Below are 19,117 nucleotides of genomic sequence, written 5' to 3'. Positions count from 1 at the left end.
CATTGGCAGCTAGATCTCATCAGGCACTCTGACTTGCTCCCTCGGGAGGATTTGCATTCTTGGCATTTGGCAATTGCCTCTGGGTCCTTGCCATGATTGGTGTAATCTTTTTAGTATACTAGTGCGGGGATTTCCCACACGTTGGCCTCTAATGTACCGCGACATATTGCAAGGCTTAAAGGGCTCTTGCATTGGCAGCTAGATCTCATCAGGCACTCTGACTTGCTCCCTCGGGAGGATTTGCATTCTTGGCATTTGGCAATTGCCTCTGGGTCCTTGCCATGATTGGTGTAATCTTTTTAGTATACTAGTGCGGGGATTTCCCACACGTTGGCCTAGGGCCCTCGTGTCTCTTGTACTCATGTAATCATGTAATCTTGTACTTTTTTTCGTAATTAATACAATTACCTTTTACGAAAAAAAAGAGAGAGAGAGAGAGAGAGAGAGAGAGGCTTGGAGAGAGAGAGAGAGAGAGAGAGAGAGAGAGAGAGAGAGAGAGAGAGAGAGAGAGAGAATCTGGTCATTCTTGAGAGAGAGCGGAGTGGAGGTCGCGATGCCGCCGCCTGCGTGTCCCGCCTTGCCGTTGACCGGATGACTGTCGCCCCTGCCCGCCATCGTTCCTCCTCGCTATCGCGTGTCACACCAGTGGCTCCTGCTCGTCGCGGTCCTGGTCGCCATCGGAAGTCTGTCGCCTGTCAGATGACTGCCTGCCCTTGTCGCGTGTCCTCTCGCCCGCCCCTGACGACTGCCTGCCTTGTCCTGTCAGAAGACAGCCTGCTCTGTCGCCTGTCCTTTCGCCCACCCCTGACGATTGCTGCCCTGTCGCCTGTCAGAAGCCATCATCTGACAGCCGCCATCGCCTGCCAGACGTGTCCGCTCTCGCCTATCGGACGCCACCCTCGCCTGTCGGACGCTGCCCTTGCCAGTCAGCCGCCGTGGTCGTCGCCCCCGCGAGAGGCCGTATCCTCTGTTCGTGCCTGAGCCTGCGCCTCTGGGTTCTGCGACCTACACACGGAGACAGTGCAGCCTTGCCTTTCCACAGACACCGAGAGAGAGAGAGAGAGAGAGAGAGAGAGAGAGAGAGAGAGAGACAGCAGTATGGCTGGCCTGGATATGGATTTTCTAGACTGGACGGTGGCAGCCCTTGGCCCTGATTCTGATACAGAGGAGCTGGAGGATATGGTGCCCTGCACGGAGGAGATGCCTCCGGGTTCTGAACTTTCGCCTGCGGGCAAACGCTCCAAGCATACTTCAGACGAGCCAATGGGTCCTCAGGAACGTTCCTATGCGCAGGTTGCCTCTGAACCTGTGGATTCGCAGGAAATTGACCGGGAGCATTTGCTGGACTTTGCCAATACTCTGCTTGGCGATTATGTCCAGCATAATAATGAAACTTTCTCTGATGCGGCTGCGGATGATGTGCTGGAAGCCACGGTGGACCCAAAATCAGTCTTGCGGTCCTTCTCGGTGTTTTATGACCGCGCAGTTATACTTTTTTTCACCGGTAGGATCCCAGTGCTCTCACATATTCGCCAGTGGATGCACCATTTATTGCAAGGGGAGTGTGTTGAGGAGATCTTCCTTGGACCTCGCGGCTGTTATGAGGTGCTGTTGAAATTGGAAACACATCGAGCTGAGCTCCTGTCCAAGCTACCATTATTCTTTGATCGCCGCTTGGTCCATGTTGTACCATGGCGCCCTATGGCCGATTTCCAGCGTTTGCTTCAACGAGAATGCCCGGTATGGGTGGAAGTGGAAAATAGTCCGGCGGTTTATTGGCCATTGTTGAAGGATGCGATGGCCGTTGTGGGAACAGTGCTGGTGCCCTCAAGCCTCAGGGCTATGAATCGAAACCGGTTATGCATGTTATGGGACACAGCCAGGAAAAGGCCTGCGTGGCTTCGCCTCAATTGTTTTGGCACGCATCCTTTGCATTTTCGCTTGAAATGGGGCAACTTTGCAGGCCATTGCTTTTCATGTGGTAAATTGGGGCATTTTATGGCCGAATGCCCTGAAAGGCAACCGTCTTCCGAGGATGCGCAGGTTGTGCTGCCTAAGGATGACATGGTGCTTGATGCCCCGACATAGGAGACCCTTCAGCCACCGAATGTCGTGGATAAAGGCAAACAATAGGTCCTGGGTTTGGATTCTCATAGCACTGATTGGATTGAGGCACGTTAAAAAAAAGGTAAAAAGTTGGATGCAGGCCTGGCGGATCCTGGGCCTAATACTTCACAGGATTCCGTGCGCACGTATATGCGCAGGGAAAAAATGCTCACTTCACAGCCGGCTGCGGGTACTTTGGCCCCGTCTACCCCCCGTAATCAGTCTACAAGGAAAGCCCATACAGACGGCCCCAAGGGCCCACCTACTAAGCTGGCGTTTGATACAAAAGGTAATGTGATTACTCCCTGGGATCGGCGTTATCCCTGCCCCACTTCCAAGGCAGTGGATTTTCCTTCTACCTCTAAAGCAGGTCGCCAGAATTCGTTTGCAGTATTGGCTGATTTTCTGGATGAGGGTGTCCTAGATGCTCTCGCGGAAAAGGTGAAATCGAGGCAACAGGCGCCTCGTTCTTGACTTCCTTTTTTGAAGATATATGAAGATAGCCACGTGGAATGTGCGAGGCATTTGCTCTCGCCATAAGCAACATGCCATGTGGACTGTCTTGCATGAGAACCAGTGGGATGTATTGTGTGCAGTTGAGCACAAAAGTCACGCTGAAGCAGGGAAAATTGTGGATTGTCATGGATTCCGTCTGTTTTATGCAGGGACACATGCTACGCACTATTCGGGCGTGCTGATGATTGTCCATGAGAAATACCAGCCTGTTCTTGTAAAAAATGATGTGCAGGGCCGCTTTCTGGTAATCGAAGTCTTATTTGAAGGAGAGATTTTATGGTTGCTGGGCCTCTATGCTCCGAATGATCCCGCATCCCGACGGGATCTTTGGTCGACTTTGCAGGGCTCCATGTCACTTGGCCGAAGGGGGTTTTTGATGGGAGATTTCAATATGTGTGTTGACTCTTCGCAGTCCACTTCAGGGCATTCGGTAATGGATACGCCGGAAAGCCGGGTGTGGAATTCCTTTGCTTTGCGCGTGCTTAAGCAAGATCTTTGGTCGTGGCTTCACCCTTCTTTTTCAGGCTTCACTTTTCATTCCGCACAATACGCAACTACTTGGTCGCGGTTGGACCGAATGTATATCATGCAAGGGGATGATTTTCTTCCCGAGATGCTGAAAATGAAGGTCTTGCAGCAATATGCGTTGTCGGACCATTTCCCCCTCCAGCTTGAGATGCGGGCACAATCTATTGCACCTTTTATGCAGTTGCTGGATAGGCTCCCTTTACGTTTCAACTCCTCTTATTTGAAGCATCCAATTTTTCAGGGCTATATGCAGCAATTGATTGAGAGGTTCTTATTGGACTTCGCCTCTGACGGCTTGGCTGCATTTGCGCGGCTGCTCTCTAATATGCAGCGGGTTGCTCGGCAGTATGGGATTCATCATGCCTCTCTTTGTCGGCGACGTCGACATGCAGCAGAGGACTTACTGGCTTTGGTCCGTTCCTTGCTCGTGGATTCCCCAAATGATGATTTTCTGCTGTCACTGGAAAGGCGTTTGGCCCATCTTATTCAAGTATTTCAGTTGAAATCTTATCAGCAGGCGAAGCTGCATAACTTGACTGACACATTGCAAGATAGTGCTTGCCAGTCTCATAAGTTCTTTCGCGCCTTGCATGCTTCTCCGGCTCGCGAAAATATGACTAGACTCCAGGATTCGGAAGGTCGCATGGTCACTGATCCGCAGACCATTGTCACTATGTGCAGAAATTATTTTATGAAACTTCTTGGTTCTTCTCCCTCGCCATCTAGCCAGGTTACGCATGCCGCTCGGTCTTCTATCATTTGGTCCGCCAGCAGGTTCCATCTGATATGCAAGCCACTTTGGAGGCGGATATTTGCGAAGAGTAGGTTATGGATGTTTTGTTGCACCTGCCTAAGGATAAAAGTCCTGGTTCGGATGGTCTCACTAATGAAACTTTTGAGCACTCGGCCACGTAGTTGGTAAAGCCATTGGTGGTCATGTTTCAGCGGGTTTGGGAAACAGGGGTCATGCCTTCTTCTTGGAAAGACGGCCTTATCAAACTGATTCCCAAGGTCCCTTCGCCGTCAAAGCTGCAACACTGGAGACCAATTTCTTTGATGGGCTCGATGTATAAAATCTTCTCCAAAGTGCTGGCGAATCGGCTTCACAAGCACCTTCCAGCTATTGTGCATCCTCTCCAATATGGTTTCATTAAGGGCCGCAACATTCTGCATAATATCTTGAATGTGCAAATGGCTATTGACTATGCGCAGCACTCCAGTCAGGAAGTGGTATTGATTCAATTGGACTTGGAAAAGGCGTTTGACTATGTGGACTGGTCTTTCATTGCAGATCTCATGTCTCCTATGGGCTTTGGTACCCGGATGTCCCGATTGATCTACACCATTAGTGCTTCGGCTTCTTCAAGAAATATGCTCAATGGTGGGGTTACAGAGCCATTTGTCCTTGCACGCTCGGTCAGACAGGGTTGCCCTTTGAGTCCTCTCTTCTTTGCCCTGGCAACTCACCTGGTCCTTTCAATGTTATCCTCGATGGCGGCTTCTGCTGAGCTGGCAGGATTGTCTCTTCCTTTGGGGCAGCACTTCATTAGCCAATCTTTGGCTGATGACACCTTTATGATTTTGCGGGCAGACAGGGACAACATTCGAAAGGCATTAGATGTTTGGACGCTCTTTGGTCAGGCCTCTGGTCTTTGCATCAATGCATTTAAGTTGGCCATTCTCAGTTGCACGGAGCCTGATTTACAGTCATTAGGCTGGCAGGGCCAGGTGGTTTCCCGTGGATCCATTGTCAGGCATCTTGGATACCTGTTGGGAGTGGATGTACGGCCAAAGGACCTACTGGAGTGGATTTCACAAAACTGGCGGCGAAGTTTATGTATTGGAAGCCGCAAGCGTGGCCATTCCATGTGCGCCTCAAAGTGGCTCAGACAATTATGCTACCAATGCTAACGTATTTCCTGCCATTGCTGCCGTGGACGCCTACTACTTTGAAGGCTCTCACTCATCCCATTCGTTTCATGCTATGGAAGAAGGATTCCCTGCAGGCAGGCATTTCATGGATTTCATGGTCACATACATGTACCCCTAAACGCATGGGTGGTGGCGCTATTTTGGATGCAGAAACTCATATGCTGGCTCTTCGTTGGTCTCTTTTTCGTGCCATGTGTGTGGATCATCACCCGTGGACCATCATAGCCCGTTATTTTCTTGAGGACAGCGGGCTACGCCATGGTAAGACACAGCTTGGGGCCTCCTGGTGGCATGTCCTTAATGCTGACTCTCGATTTTCTAGTCCCTGTTCCTCTTTGTTACTGCACTTGGTCGGCTCTTGGAAAGTGGTGCTCCAAAAAGCCCGTTGGCATCCAGTAGGGGACCACTCGCAGACTAACTCCTTTCAGCTGGAATTATTGGCAGTATCCAGATTACTTTCATGGGAAGACAAACATCAGCTCAGACTGAGATTTAACCGCATGGCCCGTTTAGGTGTGACTTCGATTGCGGATGCTACCCTTGCCACTTGCAATGTCCTTGCATAGTTTCGGACTGCTAGGAGACTTTTCAGGATCCCGCGCGGATACCGTGGTTTATGGGAAAAGCTTTTGTTGGAGCTTCAGGGTAGGCAACCCTTTCCTGCCCTGGCTGTGGATCGTCCTTGGCAGGACTGGGACCTTGCAGGCCGGTTGAGTCTGGAAAAGGCCTCTACTAATTAGGTGTATCATCTTCTCATTCAAGATCACCAATGGCTGGGTGTGAAAGCTAATACTGTTTGGGGACTGCGGAAATCGCTGTCATGGTGGCAGGCAACGCTGATGTAGGGCTGGCTGAATAAGGCACCTTTCAAATGCAAGGTCTTTCTTTGGCGGGTAATGATTGGTGGTCTTCCTCTTGCCTCGGCCCTTTCCAAGCGTCGAATCTCGAATGGCAATTGTTTCTTCTGTACCACTACTGCGGAATCGTCCCGACATCGTTTTCTTTCTTGCCCGCTCGCCAAGAATATCTGGTTACTCTTGTCGCAAATCTGGCGCGCGGTGGTGAGGTCCTCACTAACTCTTTTCGATTGGGTTTTTGTGCGCCCAAAGTACCCCACACCGCCACAGTTACATATGAAGATCTTATTTCACTTTTTCAGATACTGGGGATGCTGGCACATTTGGACCATGCGCAATGCTTTTCTCTTTGATTCGGCCTCTAATGTACCGAGACATATTGCCAGGCTTAAAGGGCTCTTGCATTGGCAGCTAGATCTCATTCGACACTCCGACTTGCTCCCTCGGGAGGATTTGCATCCCTGGCATATGGCAATTGCCTCTGGGTCGTTGCCATGATTGGTGTAACCTTTTTAGTGCATTAGTACGGGGATTTCCCACACGTTGGCCTAGGGCCCTCGTGTCTCTTGTAATCATGTAATCATGTAATCTTGTACCTTTTTCGTAATTTATACAATTACCTTTTACGAAAAAAAAAGAGAGAGGCTTGGAATTGCATATTCATCTTGGAAGCTAGGAGAGAGAGCGAGAGAGGTTTGAAATTAGGATAATAAATAGAAGGCTTGGAAGTTGCAAGATATTGTATGGTCCATTCTTCATGGGCAAAAAATAGCCTTTTTTTGGTACGAGTTGGTGTGGATAGGTACCATACGGTCCTAAACAATGCATCAGCTAGAACATTCTTTCTACCTTCCACGTACACCATTTGAAAGTGAAACATAGATAAGAAGTTTACCCGGTGCATATGCTTCTCAGACAACTTTGTTTGGGTAAGAAAATAATCTCAAAGTTTGATGATTGTTTGTTTGCATTGTGAATCAGCCCCAAGTAAATAGCATTTCTAGGTAGGAGTGTGAATTACAGCCAACAACTTGCAGGTAGGAGTGTGAATTACAGCCAACAACTCTTTCATAGACCTGCAAACATTTTTCTGCACCCTACAACACTTTGCTTTCATCAGCTATTACATGTCCTTCCTACATCAAGACATCACCAATGCTCTTCCTGCATGCATCACACTGGACTATAAAAGCTTCTTGGAGACTTGGCAAGATTAACATTGGAGTGGGCGTAAGCTTTTCTTTCAACTTTTTAAAAGCTGCAAATTCTTTTTCAGTCCATTTGAAAGGCACACCTTTTTCCGCAAAGCATGAAGAGGCGAAACAATGCTTTATTAACGTCTACAAGAGGCCAAAATGACCTGTGAGACCAACAGTTACCAAACAAACCACCAAAGGTTTTGGTAAAAGATTTATGCATTTTGTTATGGTTTTGTTTGGCATTTCTAAGGCTAAAGTAGCTACCGATGGTACATCCACTAATTCGTGTACTCTCAAAAGGTACATTAGGCCAAGCTATCCTCTGGCCTAGTTTTATTAGCAATGTGTACTAATGCTTTGGGTTGGGTGGTGCAAAATGAGCTGTGAACAAAGGTAAAATCAATAGGATTAAGCTACTTGATGATTCTCAAATGGTGCTGAATTTATTTATTGATGAAACTAACATATTGTGAAAAATGATGGGACATCAATTAGAAACGTTTGGAACTGCTTGAACACCTTATGTATGGCCTTTCGCTCTAGGATAAATCATAACAAAACATGTATGAGGAGTCTAATCAAGCTTCCACCCCCTTTCTTGGTTGATCGATCAAGGCTACAAAATCACCACCACCACCAGTTCGTACTACGTACGAGTGCAACACTTACTAGTAAATTTTTTTAGCCAATGGTGATTGGCGATTTGTAAAAGACTGTTATGTTAATGTAATGTTTTTTTAGTTATTATGGAAACAACATGGTAGTAAATAACTAAAGAATGCTGGGTCAATGGGTGGAGCTCTCAACACCAGCAATTTGGGGTTCTATCGGATTAGTCAAATGGCTTTCTAACATATTGCTAGATCAGAGCTGAGTGATCATGGTTGTGTATGTAAAAGGATAGATCCCAACCTAACACTGTTTTGGAGGAACTGTGTGGTAGCACACTGATCCTTGAGGTTGTGGAAGACCAAAAGACTACCATTGTCTGTGAACCAAGTGTAGTGTTAGCTACTCTCATCTTTGTAACCATTCTTAGATGGGTGCTAGATTGTTGTTAGGGTCATTGTCCGATGTTCCCTATGAAGTAGAATTCAGAACTGCTCACATCTAAGTAAGTCTATTGTTCCTAGAAGGGGGGAGTGAATGATATTGCTTGTGGAATTAAGAGATTTGGTTGACTACAACTAAAAAGTACCTTTCCAAGGTTTGAACAAGGGGTACCTTATAAAGATGGATAGAGAGAGTTGTACTAATGTCTAGAAGGGGCGAAATTGGGATACCTTTTGAATTCATGGAACTATCATGTTTCCCAAGTAGTTTAAAGACACAGTAACCTAACAAGAGACATCTAGCTAGGAAACCAAATAACTAGGGTATGGTATAATGTGGAACTTATATGACATGTTGTGGGGAGGAAAAAGGAGGATCAGTGTCATCACATTATATGTTGGGAATAAAGGGTCACCATACCTTTTACGGTGTTTGGGTGTGCAAGCACGGTCGCATCCTTACATATGTACTATATATATATTATCAAAAACCTAAAGTGGTACACTTCGAGATTGTACCCACATTGAGTCTTCTGCTCTCTCTTCCTCACTTTCTACTTTGCACACACACACACATACACACACAGCTAAACGATAAGATTAAAAAGCTAGAATTAAAGATAGAAGCTCAAGATGGGGAGATTCAATCACTTAGGCAACTACTAACTAACATTCGGCTCAGCCCCAAGCTAGAGGAAGGAGAAATTCAACCTAGCATGGCCGAGGAACTCACCTGCATCAAAGAGGAAGTACAATAATTCCAAAAAAAGGAGGAGATGATGAATGAGGCTGTTTCTTGGGCAAAGATGCTCAAGAAAACCCAATAGCAAGTAGAGGAGACGGAGCAATGGATTCAAATTGCAAAGAAGAGGAAACACCTAGCACACGCACCTACAACAACCATAATCAATGACACATTGGAGGAGGAACAAAAAAGGAAAATGAGAGCACTCCATGTTCGGGTGACGGGGTTGAAGATGCATGAAAAAGTGGATGAGGACACCAAGGGACTATACACGTTAATGAATATTAAGAAAGACACGCATGTCTCCGCTTGGAGAGTGGGCAAGAAAAGCACAGAAGGGGAGAGCTCAAAAGAGCGTGTACTCATTCTCCACTTCCCCACTATGGAGGCTAGGAGAGACTTCCTAGCCAAATGCCGTACATTGAAGGGGATCAGTGTGATTTTGGGTGACGATCTCACTCCAACCCAACTAGCCCACATGAGGGAGTGCATGCCAAAAATTAAGGCAGCCAGGGTGGAGGGCAAACTCGCCTTCTACAGAGGAGGGAGAGTGGTAGTCATGGAGAGGCACCACAAATGACGGTGTGAGACCTATGGGACGAGCCTTGCAGTGGCAGTTTGGAATTGTAATGGAGCCCTCTAATTGGATGTGTGGGAGCTTTTGAGGAGACATTTAGAGGGAGAGATATAGTGTTCTACTCAGAGACACATCAGGGACCACATACTACACTTCCACGGGTGACAAGCTATATGTGGGAGTCAGCTTGTAGAAAGGAGACATGCACAAACCATAGTAATCGCGGGTCGGGAGGAGTGGCAGTGTTATTCAGGGAGGAGCTACAGCAGATGATCCAGGTAGTTTGCAGAGATGAGCAGGCCAGATACATGTGGTGAGTGTGCGTGTTGAGAAACGCACTTTGTATGTTGCCATATGCTATTTCCCCCCTATAATGTCCCGATACGCCCCACCCAAGGGGAAATCACCATATGTGTCTTTGGATGAGGATATTTAAGAGTTCTCGAAGGAGGGAGAGGTTATCTTACTAGGAGACTTTAATGTCAGGATAGCCTCCCATCAGGTGTCTTTCTTTGATGCATCTGAGGAGATGCTACAGGAGCAAGATGTGTCAGAGCTACAGCTAGAGAGGACATCTCAGGATATGGGGGAAGTCATCGAATATGGGAGATACCTTGTGGAGAGGCATAGCACACAGATTGGCCATTCTCAATGGCCTTGCTAGATACCCCTTATTCGGCGCCTTCACATGTTATCCTCACCGACATGGTGCGAGCACAGTAGACTATGTTCTTGCTCCACCGATGTTGATATCTCACATCCAGGATCTCTCAGTATCCCCATGCCTCCTTGGAGTTGCAGTGGATCATGCCTACCTATCATTCACCATCAACCTCCTATTCACTGACACGCAAACCCATCATGCAGCTCATCGACACCCGAAATACCTCTTTTCCAGAGATATAGAGGATATCTATGAGGCTTAGATTGTTACATGATGCAGACCCCGACATTCCATTACAGGAGCTGACTCAGTAGTTCAGTGAGGCCCTACACATCGTTGCAGGTGTAGCCTTCCCACACTCACGACCCACACAGAGAGCCTCCACCGGGGTGACACCTCGGAACAGCTAGTATGATGGTGAGTGCCGTGAGACCAGAGCACAGCTACAGAGAGATAGCACTGGGGTCCACTACCCACAAACAGGCACAAATACTCTTTAGACGCCTCACACGATGGAAGAAGAGAACATTCTTGGCCTAGTTGGAGCGAGACCTATATGAGTTATTTTTGAGTCAGGACTCTAGAGAGGCGTGGAGGCTTTTCAGAGATCATGGCTTGAGCACACCTATTATGTCCATTGTTGTATTGGAGGAGTATGCATCTAGTCTTTATATTGTGGAGGGTCAGCCACCTCTTCCTGACCCACTTGAGCCTTGTCCAGAGACCACTTTCTTTATAAAACATAGGGTCCGAGAGGCCATTGACAGACTTAGCAGAGGAAAGGCACAAGATCATGATGGATTAGTAGCCGAGCACTTGATCCATGCTAGAGATTTGGTGGCAGGATTCCTAGCTTACATGTTTAACAGAGCCATGTGTGAAGGCCTACCAGAAAGTTGGAGCACGAATACTATTGTGCCTGTCCTCAAGTCAGGGGACCCTACTCTATCCAGTAACTATCAGACTATCATGGTTGGATATACATTGGCTAAGTTATATGCTTCCATCTTTGAGCATGAGTTAAGGAGGTGGGCAAAGATGTGGGGTCTTAGAGCACAGGGACAGGCTGGCTTTAGGAGAGGCTTCTCCATATTGGATCACATCCTCACACTCAGAGCGATCATTGAGGAGGGAAGGGCCCATGGCCGACGGGCCTATTGCTGCTTTGTGGACTTCCGCAAAGTCTTTGACACAATACCGAGAGACAGGCTGATACATAGATTGCATGCCATGGGAGTACCGAAAGAGCTCAGTTGGGGTATTTTGGCACTGTATGAGAGAGTTGTTGTCCGGACACCTGAGGGCCTTTCGGCACCTATTTACTCCACCATTGGGGTGAAGCAGGGATGCCCCCTCTCTTCGACATCATTTGGCCTATACATTGATGGGATTGCTGATTATATTTCACAGGAAGGAGATAGAGGAGCTCCACTAGCTGGCACTTGGATACCTCTCCTATTGTATGCAGATGACATTGTATTGATAGCTGACTCTCCAGAAGGTCTACAGAGACACTTGGATACATTACACTCCTATACTTTGGACAGTGGGCTTTCAGTGAACCTTGGTAAAACCAAGGCGATGGTATTTAATACTACACCACAGTGGGTCAGAAGATCAGCACCTAAATTCATATATGGATCTGAGGAGCTGGAGTATGTGGATTCTTATACATACCTGGGAGTCTTATTCACATGGCCCACCTTCTCTATGTAAGAGGTAGTAGACACTAGACTGACTCGCGGATACACAGCACTAGGTGGTTTGGAGAGGATGTGCTCACAGGTGCAATTCCAAGAACCCCGCACCAAGCTATGGCTCTTCGATACACTGGTCACATCCACACTACTTTATGGAGTACAGATATGGGGGCCCAATCTTGACCACCATAGCAGATCAGGGCACACTTCGATGGAGAAACCCCTAGTGTCCATGATATCCAGGATGATCAAATGTAAGGCCTCAGTGCCACATGAGATCATTACAGTCGAGCTAGCAGCTACACCGATTGTGGTAGAGGCCCTCACCCGATTGGTCGCATACATACATAGCATATGGGACTTACCCAGACACAGATATGCATGGTTGGCCTTTGAGTCCTCCAGGCAGCTTGCCAGATAGGGGGATACTTCGTGTTAGTATGCACAAATATCGGCCTTGTTTGAGCTGCATGGCTTTAGCATGGACAAGTTGCCCCCCTTCCAGTACTCCCTTGATGCACCATCTCTTGATCTGAGCAGGTTAGAGATTCACAAGATTATCAGGATGGATCTTACCCAGTTGGATATCAGGCGGACATGGTTGATGCCAGGATAGGAGCTAGGGACAAAGATGGCTTTCTACCGCCAGCATTTCCTTCATACTACAGATGATGGATTTATTGTTCGCCTGAGATACATGGACACCCACCTTTCCCATGGGATCAGATGTCCTATTGGCCAGTTGCGCACCTCCTCACATCAGCTAGAGATTGAGACTGGCAGATATAGATCCATCCCACCAAAGGAGCACATATGCCAGATATGCCAATTAGAGCCAGAGACAGAGGAGCATTATATCTGCCGCTGCCCAGCGTATTATGAGGTCCGTAGTCATTTCCACTCTCTCTTTAGAGACGGATTTGGACCACTATCCAGAGTCATGAATTTCACCGATCAACGATGCTTTGGCCTCTTTCTTCTTGAGATACGACGGGTTCGTGACACGCGCCTCAAGAGTACAGCTGCTCTAGGACACCGAGGCCCTTCGCAGAGGCAACTCACAGACTTCTTTCCAAAGGAGACTCAGAAGACTTCAATACAATTACAGCCACAATCCACACGAGAGCCTCTCTCACCACCATAGTCCAACCAAGCAAGTGCAAATCACACGATAGAAGGTAGGTCAATGCTGTCACGACATCACGATTTGGCAGCCATTTTTTGCCATTTTTAAAAGTAATTTTTTGCGTTTACTTCCCTTCCCATTGATAGGCGTTGCATGCATAAGCATAACAAGAAAATTTGAACCGAAAAATTGGGGCTTTTCTCAGATTTGGGGATTTTGATTCAGAATAAGACAATCTTACTCCGAAATTGCAAATTTGGTGCACATTTGCTCGAGAAATTTAGGCCTTTTCACAGCTTAGTGAAAATTTGTCAATTTTACTGAAATTTCCGCATACCGGACTTGAGAAAATTAGGGCTTTTGCAAAATTACATCAAATTGTGCAAGGATTGCCTGGTATATGCACTTGGGTACATGTATTAATGCAACCTTTTGCACATTAAGAAGCTTGAGGGTGCACACAATTTTGCAATATGGCAAAAAGTGTGCTACAATATCTTGGTGCAGAAGAAATAGGTGAAACCCATCAAAGTGAAGGGAATAAGATCAGCAGGTATGGAAGAAGAAGAGTGGGATGATTTGGATGAGATTGCACGCTCTACCATAGAGCTCTCAGTGTTAGACAAATTGCTATTTAACATTGAGAAGCTGAATTGTGCATATGAAATGTAGCGAAGACTTGAGGAATTGTATGCTCAGAAAAGTGCAGCCAGCAAGTTTTATTGGCTGAAAAAGTTGATGGACCTTCACATGAAGGAAGGTACAGCCATGTTTGTACATTTGAATGAGTTAACTCAATTTTCAATCAGCTGATTGCTTTGGATTTTCACATTGATGATGAGTTCAAGGCTACTTTCTTGCTATGCACTTTGCTTGAAGGTTGGAATATTTTCAGGATAGCTTTAACTCAAATGCTTAGTTGTTATATTCTGATGTGGAGAGTTCTTTGCTGATGGAAGAACTCAATAAAACACCATATTGGGAAATATGGGAATTTTCCATAAGTTTGGGACATGTGGTCAAATCTTTGGATTTGTCATAACCTGAACACTATAGCTCCAAATTGATCATTCTATAGCTCAATAGATTTCATTTTTCAAGCACTTTCCAATGATAGGTCACATCATATGGTTTTGAGAAACTTATAGGTATGTTATCCGGGTGCCACCTTTTTAGTATTCAAAAAATGGGAGTTGGGAGATTTCCAAACTCACTAATATTGTATTATAAGCAAAATAATTCCGCAAACAAGTCTTCTAATGCATTGCACACTAGGGGCAGATTTCAGCAAAAGCGCAGTTCTAAAAATAGAGCATGCAGCAAGTATCGTGGCAAAAATGTGGATCGTCATCATTGTGGTAGGAAAGGGCACTACAAACGGGACTGCTTTCAATTGAAGAAAGAGAAAGGCAAAAGCAAAAACGCTGAAGACAACAAGATTGAGGAAAAGGACATCCAACCTGCAAAGAAAAGCAATATGAAGATAGAGGAGGTAAACATAGTTACTCATGAGAATGACAGTGAACGGTGATGTACTCCTTGCTTCTTCTTTGAGTGCACATTCATTGATTGCAGATTCTGATGATGACATGCACACTTCGATCCTTGATTCACGTGTGTCTTTTTGTGAGTGGTTTTCTAACTACAATGATGGTGCACATGGTGTTGTCCACTTAGGGGGATAACTATGCATGTAACATTGTAGGTATTGGCAAAGTGAAATTGGAATTTCAGCATGGCTCCATGTTTGTTTTGCATAATGTAAGGCATGTATCTCAACTCAAGAAAAGCTTGATAAGCATAGGGCAGTTAGATGACGAAGGCTAGCACATAGCAAATGGAAAATTTGTAAGGGCTCTCTCATTGTTGCCAAGGGCTCCAAAAGTGATACTTTGTATCCTTTGCATGTATCTAGCGCGCACAACCATGTAGTCGCCATAACTTAGCAGCCAAGTATTTCTTTGTGGCATAGCCAACTTTATGGTAAGCATGCTCAAATGTCACATAAAAAATCTCTCTCTAAAGTCTTCACCCTTAAAGTTGGTACATTCAAATGTATGTCAGATGCCAAGGTTATCTCTAGGGGAAAATAAATATTTCATTACTTTTCTTGATGATGCCATACACAAAGTATGGGTTTATCTAATCCATCGTAAAGACAAGGCCTTGGATAAATTTTATTTTTTTTTTGCACTTACTGAAAATCAGACTAGCAAGACATTAAAGTGGCTTCGCTCTGACAATGGTTGAAAATATGTGTCTAAAGCCTTTTAGGACTTTTGTGACAGCAAAGGGATTAAAAGGAAGCTCACCGCTCCTCATAATCCACCCAAAAATAGTGTTGTAGAGTGTATGAATAGGACCATTCAAAACAGGGTTTGTACAATGCAATCACATGCTGCTTTACCTCATGGATTTTGAGCAAAGGCTGTTATGATAGCCTTACTTGATTAATCATTCACCAAATAGGTCTTTTGGGGGGGAGGGGGAGTCCTGCAAGAAGCGTGGTCGGACAAACCACCTTCATATGCTCACTTGAGAGTGTTTGATTGTGAGGCATTTGCACATTCGTAAGGAAGAAGGCAACAAACTTGAGCCAAAGTCCTATAAATATATTTTCCTAGGATATGGTGATGAGGGTAAAATGAGGTATAGATTATGGGATCCTGAAAAAATAAAAATTGTACACAACAATGATGTTATCTTGTGGGAAGATGGCATGCACAAATAGCCTGAAAAAACTGAGGAAGTCAAAAGGGTTGTATTCTGAGAAGATATACCTATAGGACAGCAAAGAATGCCTTCTAGATAGCAGCAAATACATGCTGTTAATGACCTTGAAAATGTAGGGAATGACGTCGAAAATGATCAGCAAGATATTGCCCATGATGTATCACAATGTCAGCAAGAATAGATGCCTTTCGAACAACCAAAACCAGTTATACAGCATGCTGAATCTGTAGAATAGCAAGCTGTTAATGCAAATTTGCAAGCTAAACAGCAACAAATCTTGATCATTGGGTCCGTAGGTCAACCAGAATGCAAAGACAACCAGATAGGTTTGTTCCTAGTGTCAATTATGTGGCTGATTATGTCATGTTAACTGATTGTGGTGAGTCGTCATGCTTCAAGGAAGCAATGGGTAGAAAAGATAGCAAGAAACGGCATAAGGCTATGTTGTCAAAGATGGAATCTCTCTTGAAAAATGGTACTTGGGATTTGGTGCATTTGCCTAAAGCGTAGAAAGTGCTACTATGCAAATGGGTTTACAAAATGAAAGTCACTTCAGGTTCTTTGCTAGTGCAAGGCACGACTGGTTGCTAAAGGGTATAAGCAAGAATATGGAATTGATTTTGATGAAATTTTTTCTCATGTAGTCAAAATGACTACTTTGCGAACCATTTTGAGCTTGATTGCATGTGAAAATATAGAATTCATACCAATGGATGTAAAAACAGCTTTCTTACATGGTGATCTGCATGAGGAGATCTACATGCATCAGCTTGAGGGTTTCGTTGCACAGGGAAAAGAGCATATGGTATGTAAACTCAACAAGAGTTTTATGGGCTGAAACAAGCACCAAGAGAATGGTATCATAAATTTGATACATTTATGCAATCTCAAGGATTCCATAGATCTCAAGTTGATCACTGCTTATACGCCAAGAAGGTAGAAGATGGCAACCTTATTCTCTTGGTTTTGTATGTGGATGATATACCAATTACAGGCATGGATGTTCATGCTTTGGACTCCTTGAAGCAAAGCATGTGACTGCCACTAAGGCATGCAAGGAGGCTTTATGGCTTTCACGTTTGGTGAGAGAGCTTGACATTACAGAGGTTCCTATCCTCCACTGTGATAGTTGGAGTGCTATCGTACTAACATGGAATCTTGTCTTTCATGCAAAGACAAAGTGCATATAAGTGAAGTATCATTTTATCAGGGATGTACTTGACAGCAAGAGCATTGAACTTGTCAAGGTACATACTGATGATAACCCTGCAGAACTTCTCATGAAGGGTATCCCAATAGAGTGGTTTGCGCATTGCAGCCAGATGATGGGGGTTGGATAGTATATGTGTGTTTCAGCTTTGTACATACATAGACTTAGCTGATTCTTTCCTCTACCTTCAGGCACGTTGCCTTTAGGTGGGAGGTTGTTGGGAATAAAGGGTCACTGTGCCTTTTACAGTGTTTGGGTGTGCACACACCCTTACACATGTACTATATATATATTATCAAAAACCTGAACTGGTACACTTTGAGATTGTATCCACATGGAGTCTTCTGCTCTCTCTTCCTCACTATCTACTGTGCACTCACACGCACTCTCTGTCTCTCTCTGCTGACAAAAAGCATTGCGCGTCCCAATCCTTGCGCACTCTGCTAACATAATATTCTCATGGGCCCATATTCAACATGGGCATGTCAGTCTGGTCAAATGGCAAGACAGTTTACTTGTCAATGAAGCTAAAATCAGGAGAAGCAAAGTTTTTTTCATTTGACTGAAGTATCAAACACTACATGAGCTCCTGGAACATTCTTAAACAGTGACACGTTTATGCTGTGTGTATTTGGGTATACTGTCTATGCCTGTTAGCACACCTAAGAACCCAGGCATTGGAAACCCGATAATTGTATTGAAATATTGCTTAGACAGAAAACCTATTTGGATGGCAATGGTATTTTGCACCTGGATTATTTGTTTTGTGCTGCAGTCGAATAAGCAAGTGAAGTTAGAGCACAGACTTGTTATATTGCATATCATATGGCTGTTATGAAGGCAACTACTCTTCTGAGTTCAAGTTGGTTGTACCACTTTTGTGACATGTTTACTTGGCCTTTATTGCTGGTTGATCATCAGGAGCAAGATGCATTGTTACGGTTGCTGCCATTCATTGGAGTATCAAAGTCTAGGTTTTCCTTTGGATGCCTTTGTTTTCTTATATTGGTTCTTTCTCTTCGAAACTGTTAATTAGATAACTGAAGTCTGTTTACAAATCTTCCAAGGTGGTTGGTCTTTGTTTCAGTACTGCTCTGCTGTTAGCTGTGACAGGAGTTTTGGCACCTTATCTTGAGGAAACTGCCTTCAGGGGCTACCTGATGGCATCTTTGACTAAATGGTAGGACATCAGTGCATTTAAATGGTTTGAGATGTTTATAAAAAGATCTTTCCTACTCCTGCAACAATATATTTGTATGACTCCAGTCCTGGCTCATGTATTGTGGTTTTCTTATGTGGTAGGTTTTTTCATGGTTTCAGTTTATGCACACCGCTTTCCTAATTCCCATCAAGAGATTTATGTAAATTCACCCACCTTGGTGGTTTTTTAAAAGTAGGCTGTACGCACTAGAATTGCAAATAATTTACACATTAGGATTTTTTCCTGGATTTATTTGATGTGGTCTTCTCTATCATCTATCTTGACAATCCAGGGTGCCAACATCTGCCTCGGTGTTCATAAGTGCAATCACATTTGCTTGTGCTCACTTTACACCTGGAGAACTACCTCAGTTGTTTGCCCTAGGTATGTGAATAATTTTTGAAATGTTTTCAATTGCTCCGCAGACAGTGTGTGTACTGGTTTGAAAACTGTTCAGATTCAAAACATTTGACTCAAAGCTATTCTCACAGAGGCAGAATTTTAATGAACAAATAGAGGGAATAACGGAGGGCTTTTTACGAGTTGTTTTAATAGCATTAAAGGGTTTCATCCTTAAGGCTTGTATTTTGAAACAAGTTCAACCCATATGCCACGGCCATATGGGAACTGCCGATGCCAATGTTTCAAATCCAAACAGTTGTACTATCACAAACTGATTACTAAAAGCTCTCAACAAGGAAATAAACCATTTGAAAGAAGTTTGTCTCATGTGTTGAAGTCTTTATAGATTAAAAAAAACTAGGTATACCATGTCAAACCTTCAAGGTCTCTGCTCACTCTAATCCACCTCCCCCCTTTTCCTGCACATCCTTTCCTCTCAGTTTAGACTTGCCAAAAGTGCAATGTAATTTCATCCACTTAAAATTGTAGATTGGCAAATTTGGTAGTCAATATAGAAGTAAATGCAGTATTGCTAAGTGTTGGTGCCCCTTTTTTTGGAGATATAAGGT

The 19,117-nt window shown here is 44.8% G+C and overlaps 1 protein-coding gene across 6 annotated transcripts in view; it reads left to right on the top strand.

Annotated features, from left to right (window-relative positions):
- The window catches only part of LOC148015699 (CAAX amino terminal protease family protein), a 118,742-nt gene that overhangs the window by 79,367 nt on the left and 20,258 nt on the right, over positions 1-19,117 (top strand). For 4 of the 6 annotated variants that reach the window (XM_087666022.1, XM_087666021.1, XM_087666024.1 and 1 more), the window contains 3 exons: positions 17,867-17,919; positions 18,033-18,125; positions 18,439-18,530. In XM_087666022.1, coding sequence (XP_087522148.1) covers positions 17,867-17,919; positions 18,033-18,125; positions 18,439-18,530 — 238 coding nt within the window. Of the gene's footprint in view, positions 1-17,866; positions 17,920-18,032; positions 18,126-18,247; positions 18,307-18,438; positions 18,531-19,117 lie in introns of all 6 variants that reach the window. The other 2 variants (XR_015688472.1, XM_087666023.1) reach the window with 2 other exon arrangements.

The sequence above is a fragment of the Lygodium microphyllum genome, chromosome 24 (assembly GCF_053477565.2).
Source record: "Lygodium microphyllum isolate KBCC chromosome 24, Lygodium_microphyllum_v1.1.10, whole genome shotgun sequence".
In the NCBI taxonomy this organism is placed as follows: Eukaryota; Viridiplantae; Streptophyta; class Polypodiopsida; order Schizaeales; family Lygodiaceae; genus Lygodium; species Lygodium microphyllum.
The sequence above is the reverse complement of the archived record's forward strand: the minus strand, read 5'-3'. Positions and strand labels throughout refer to the sequence as shown.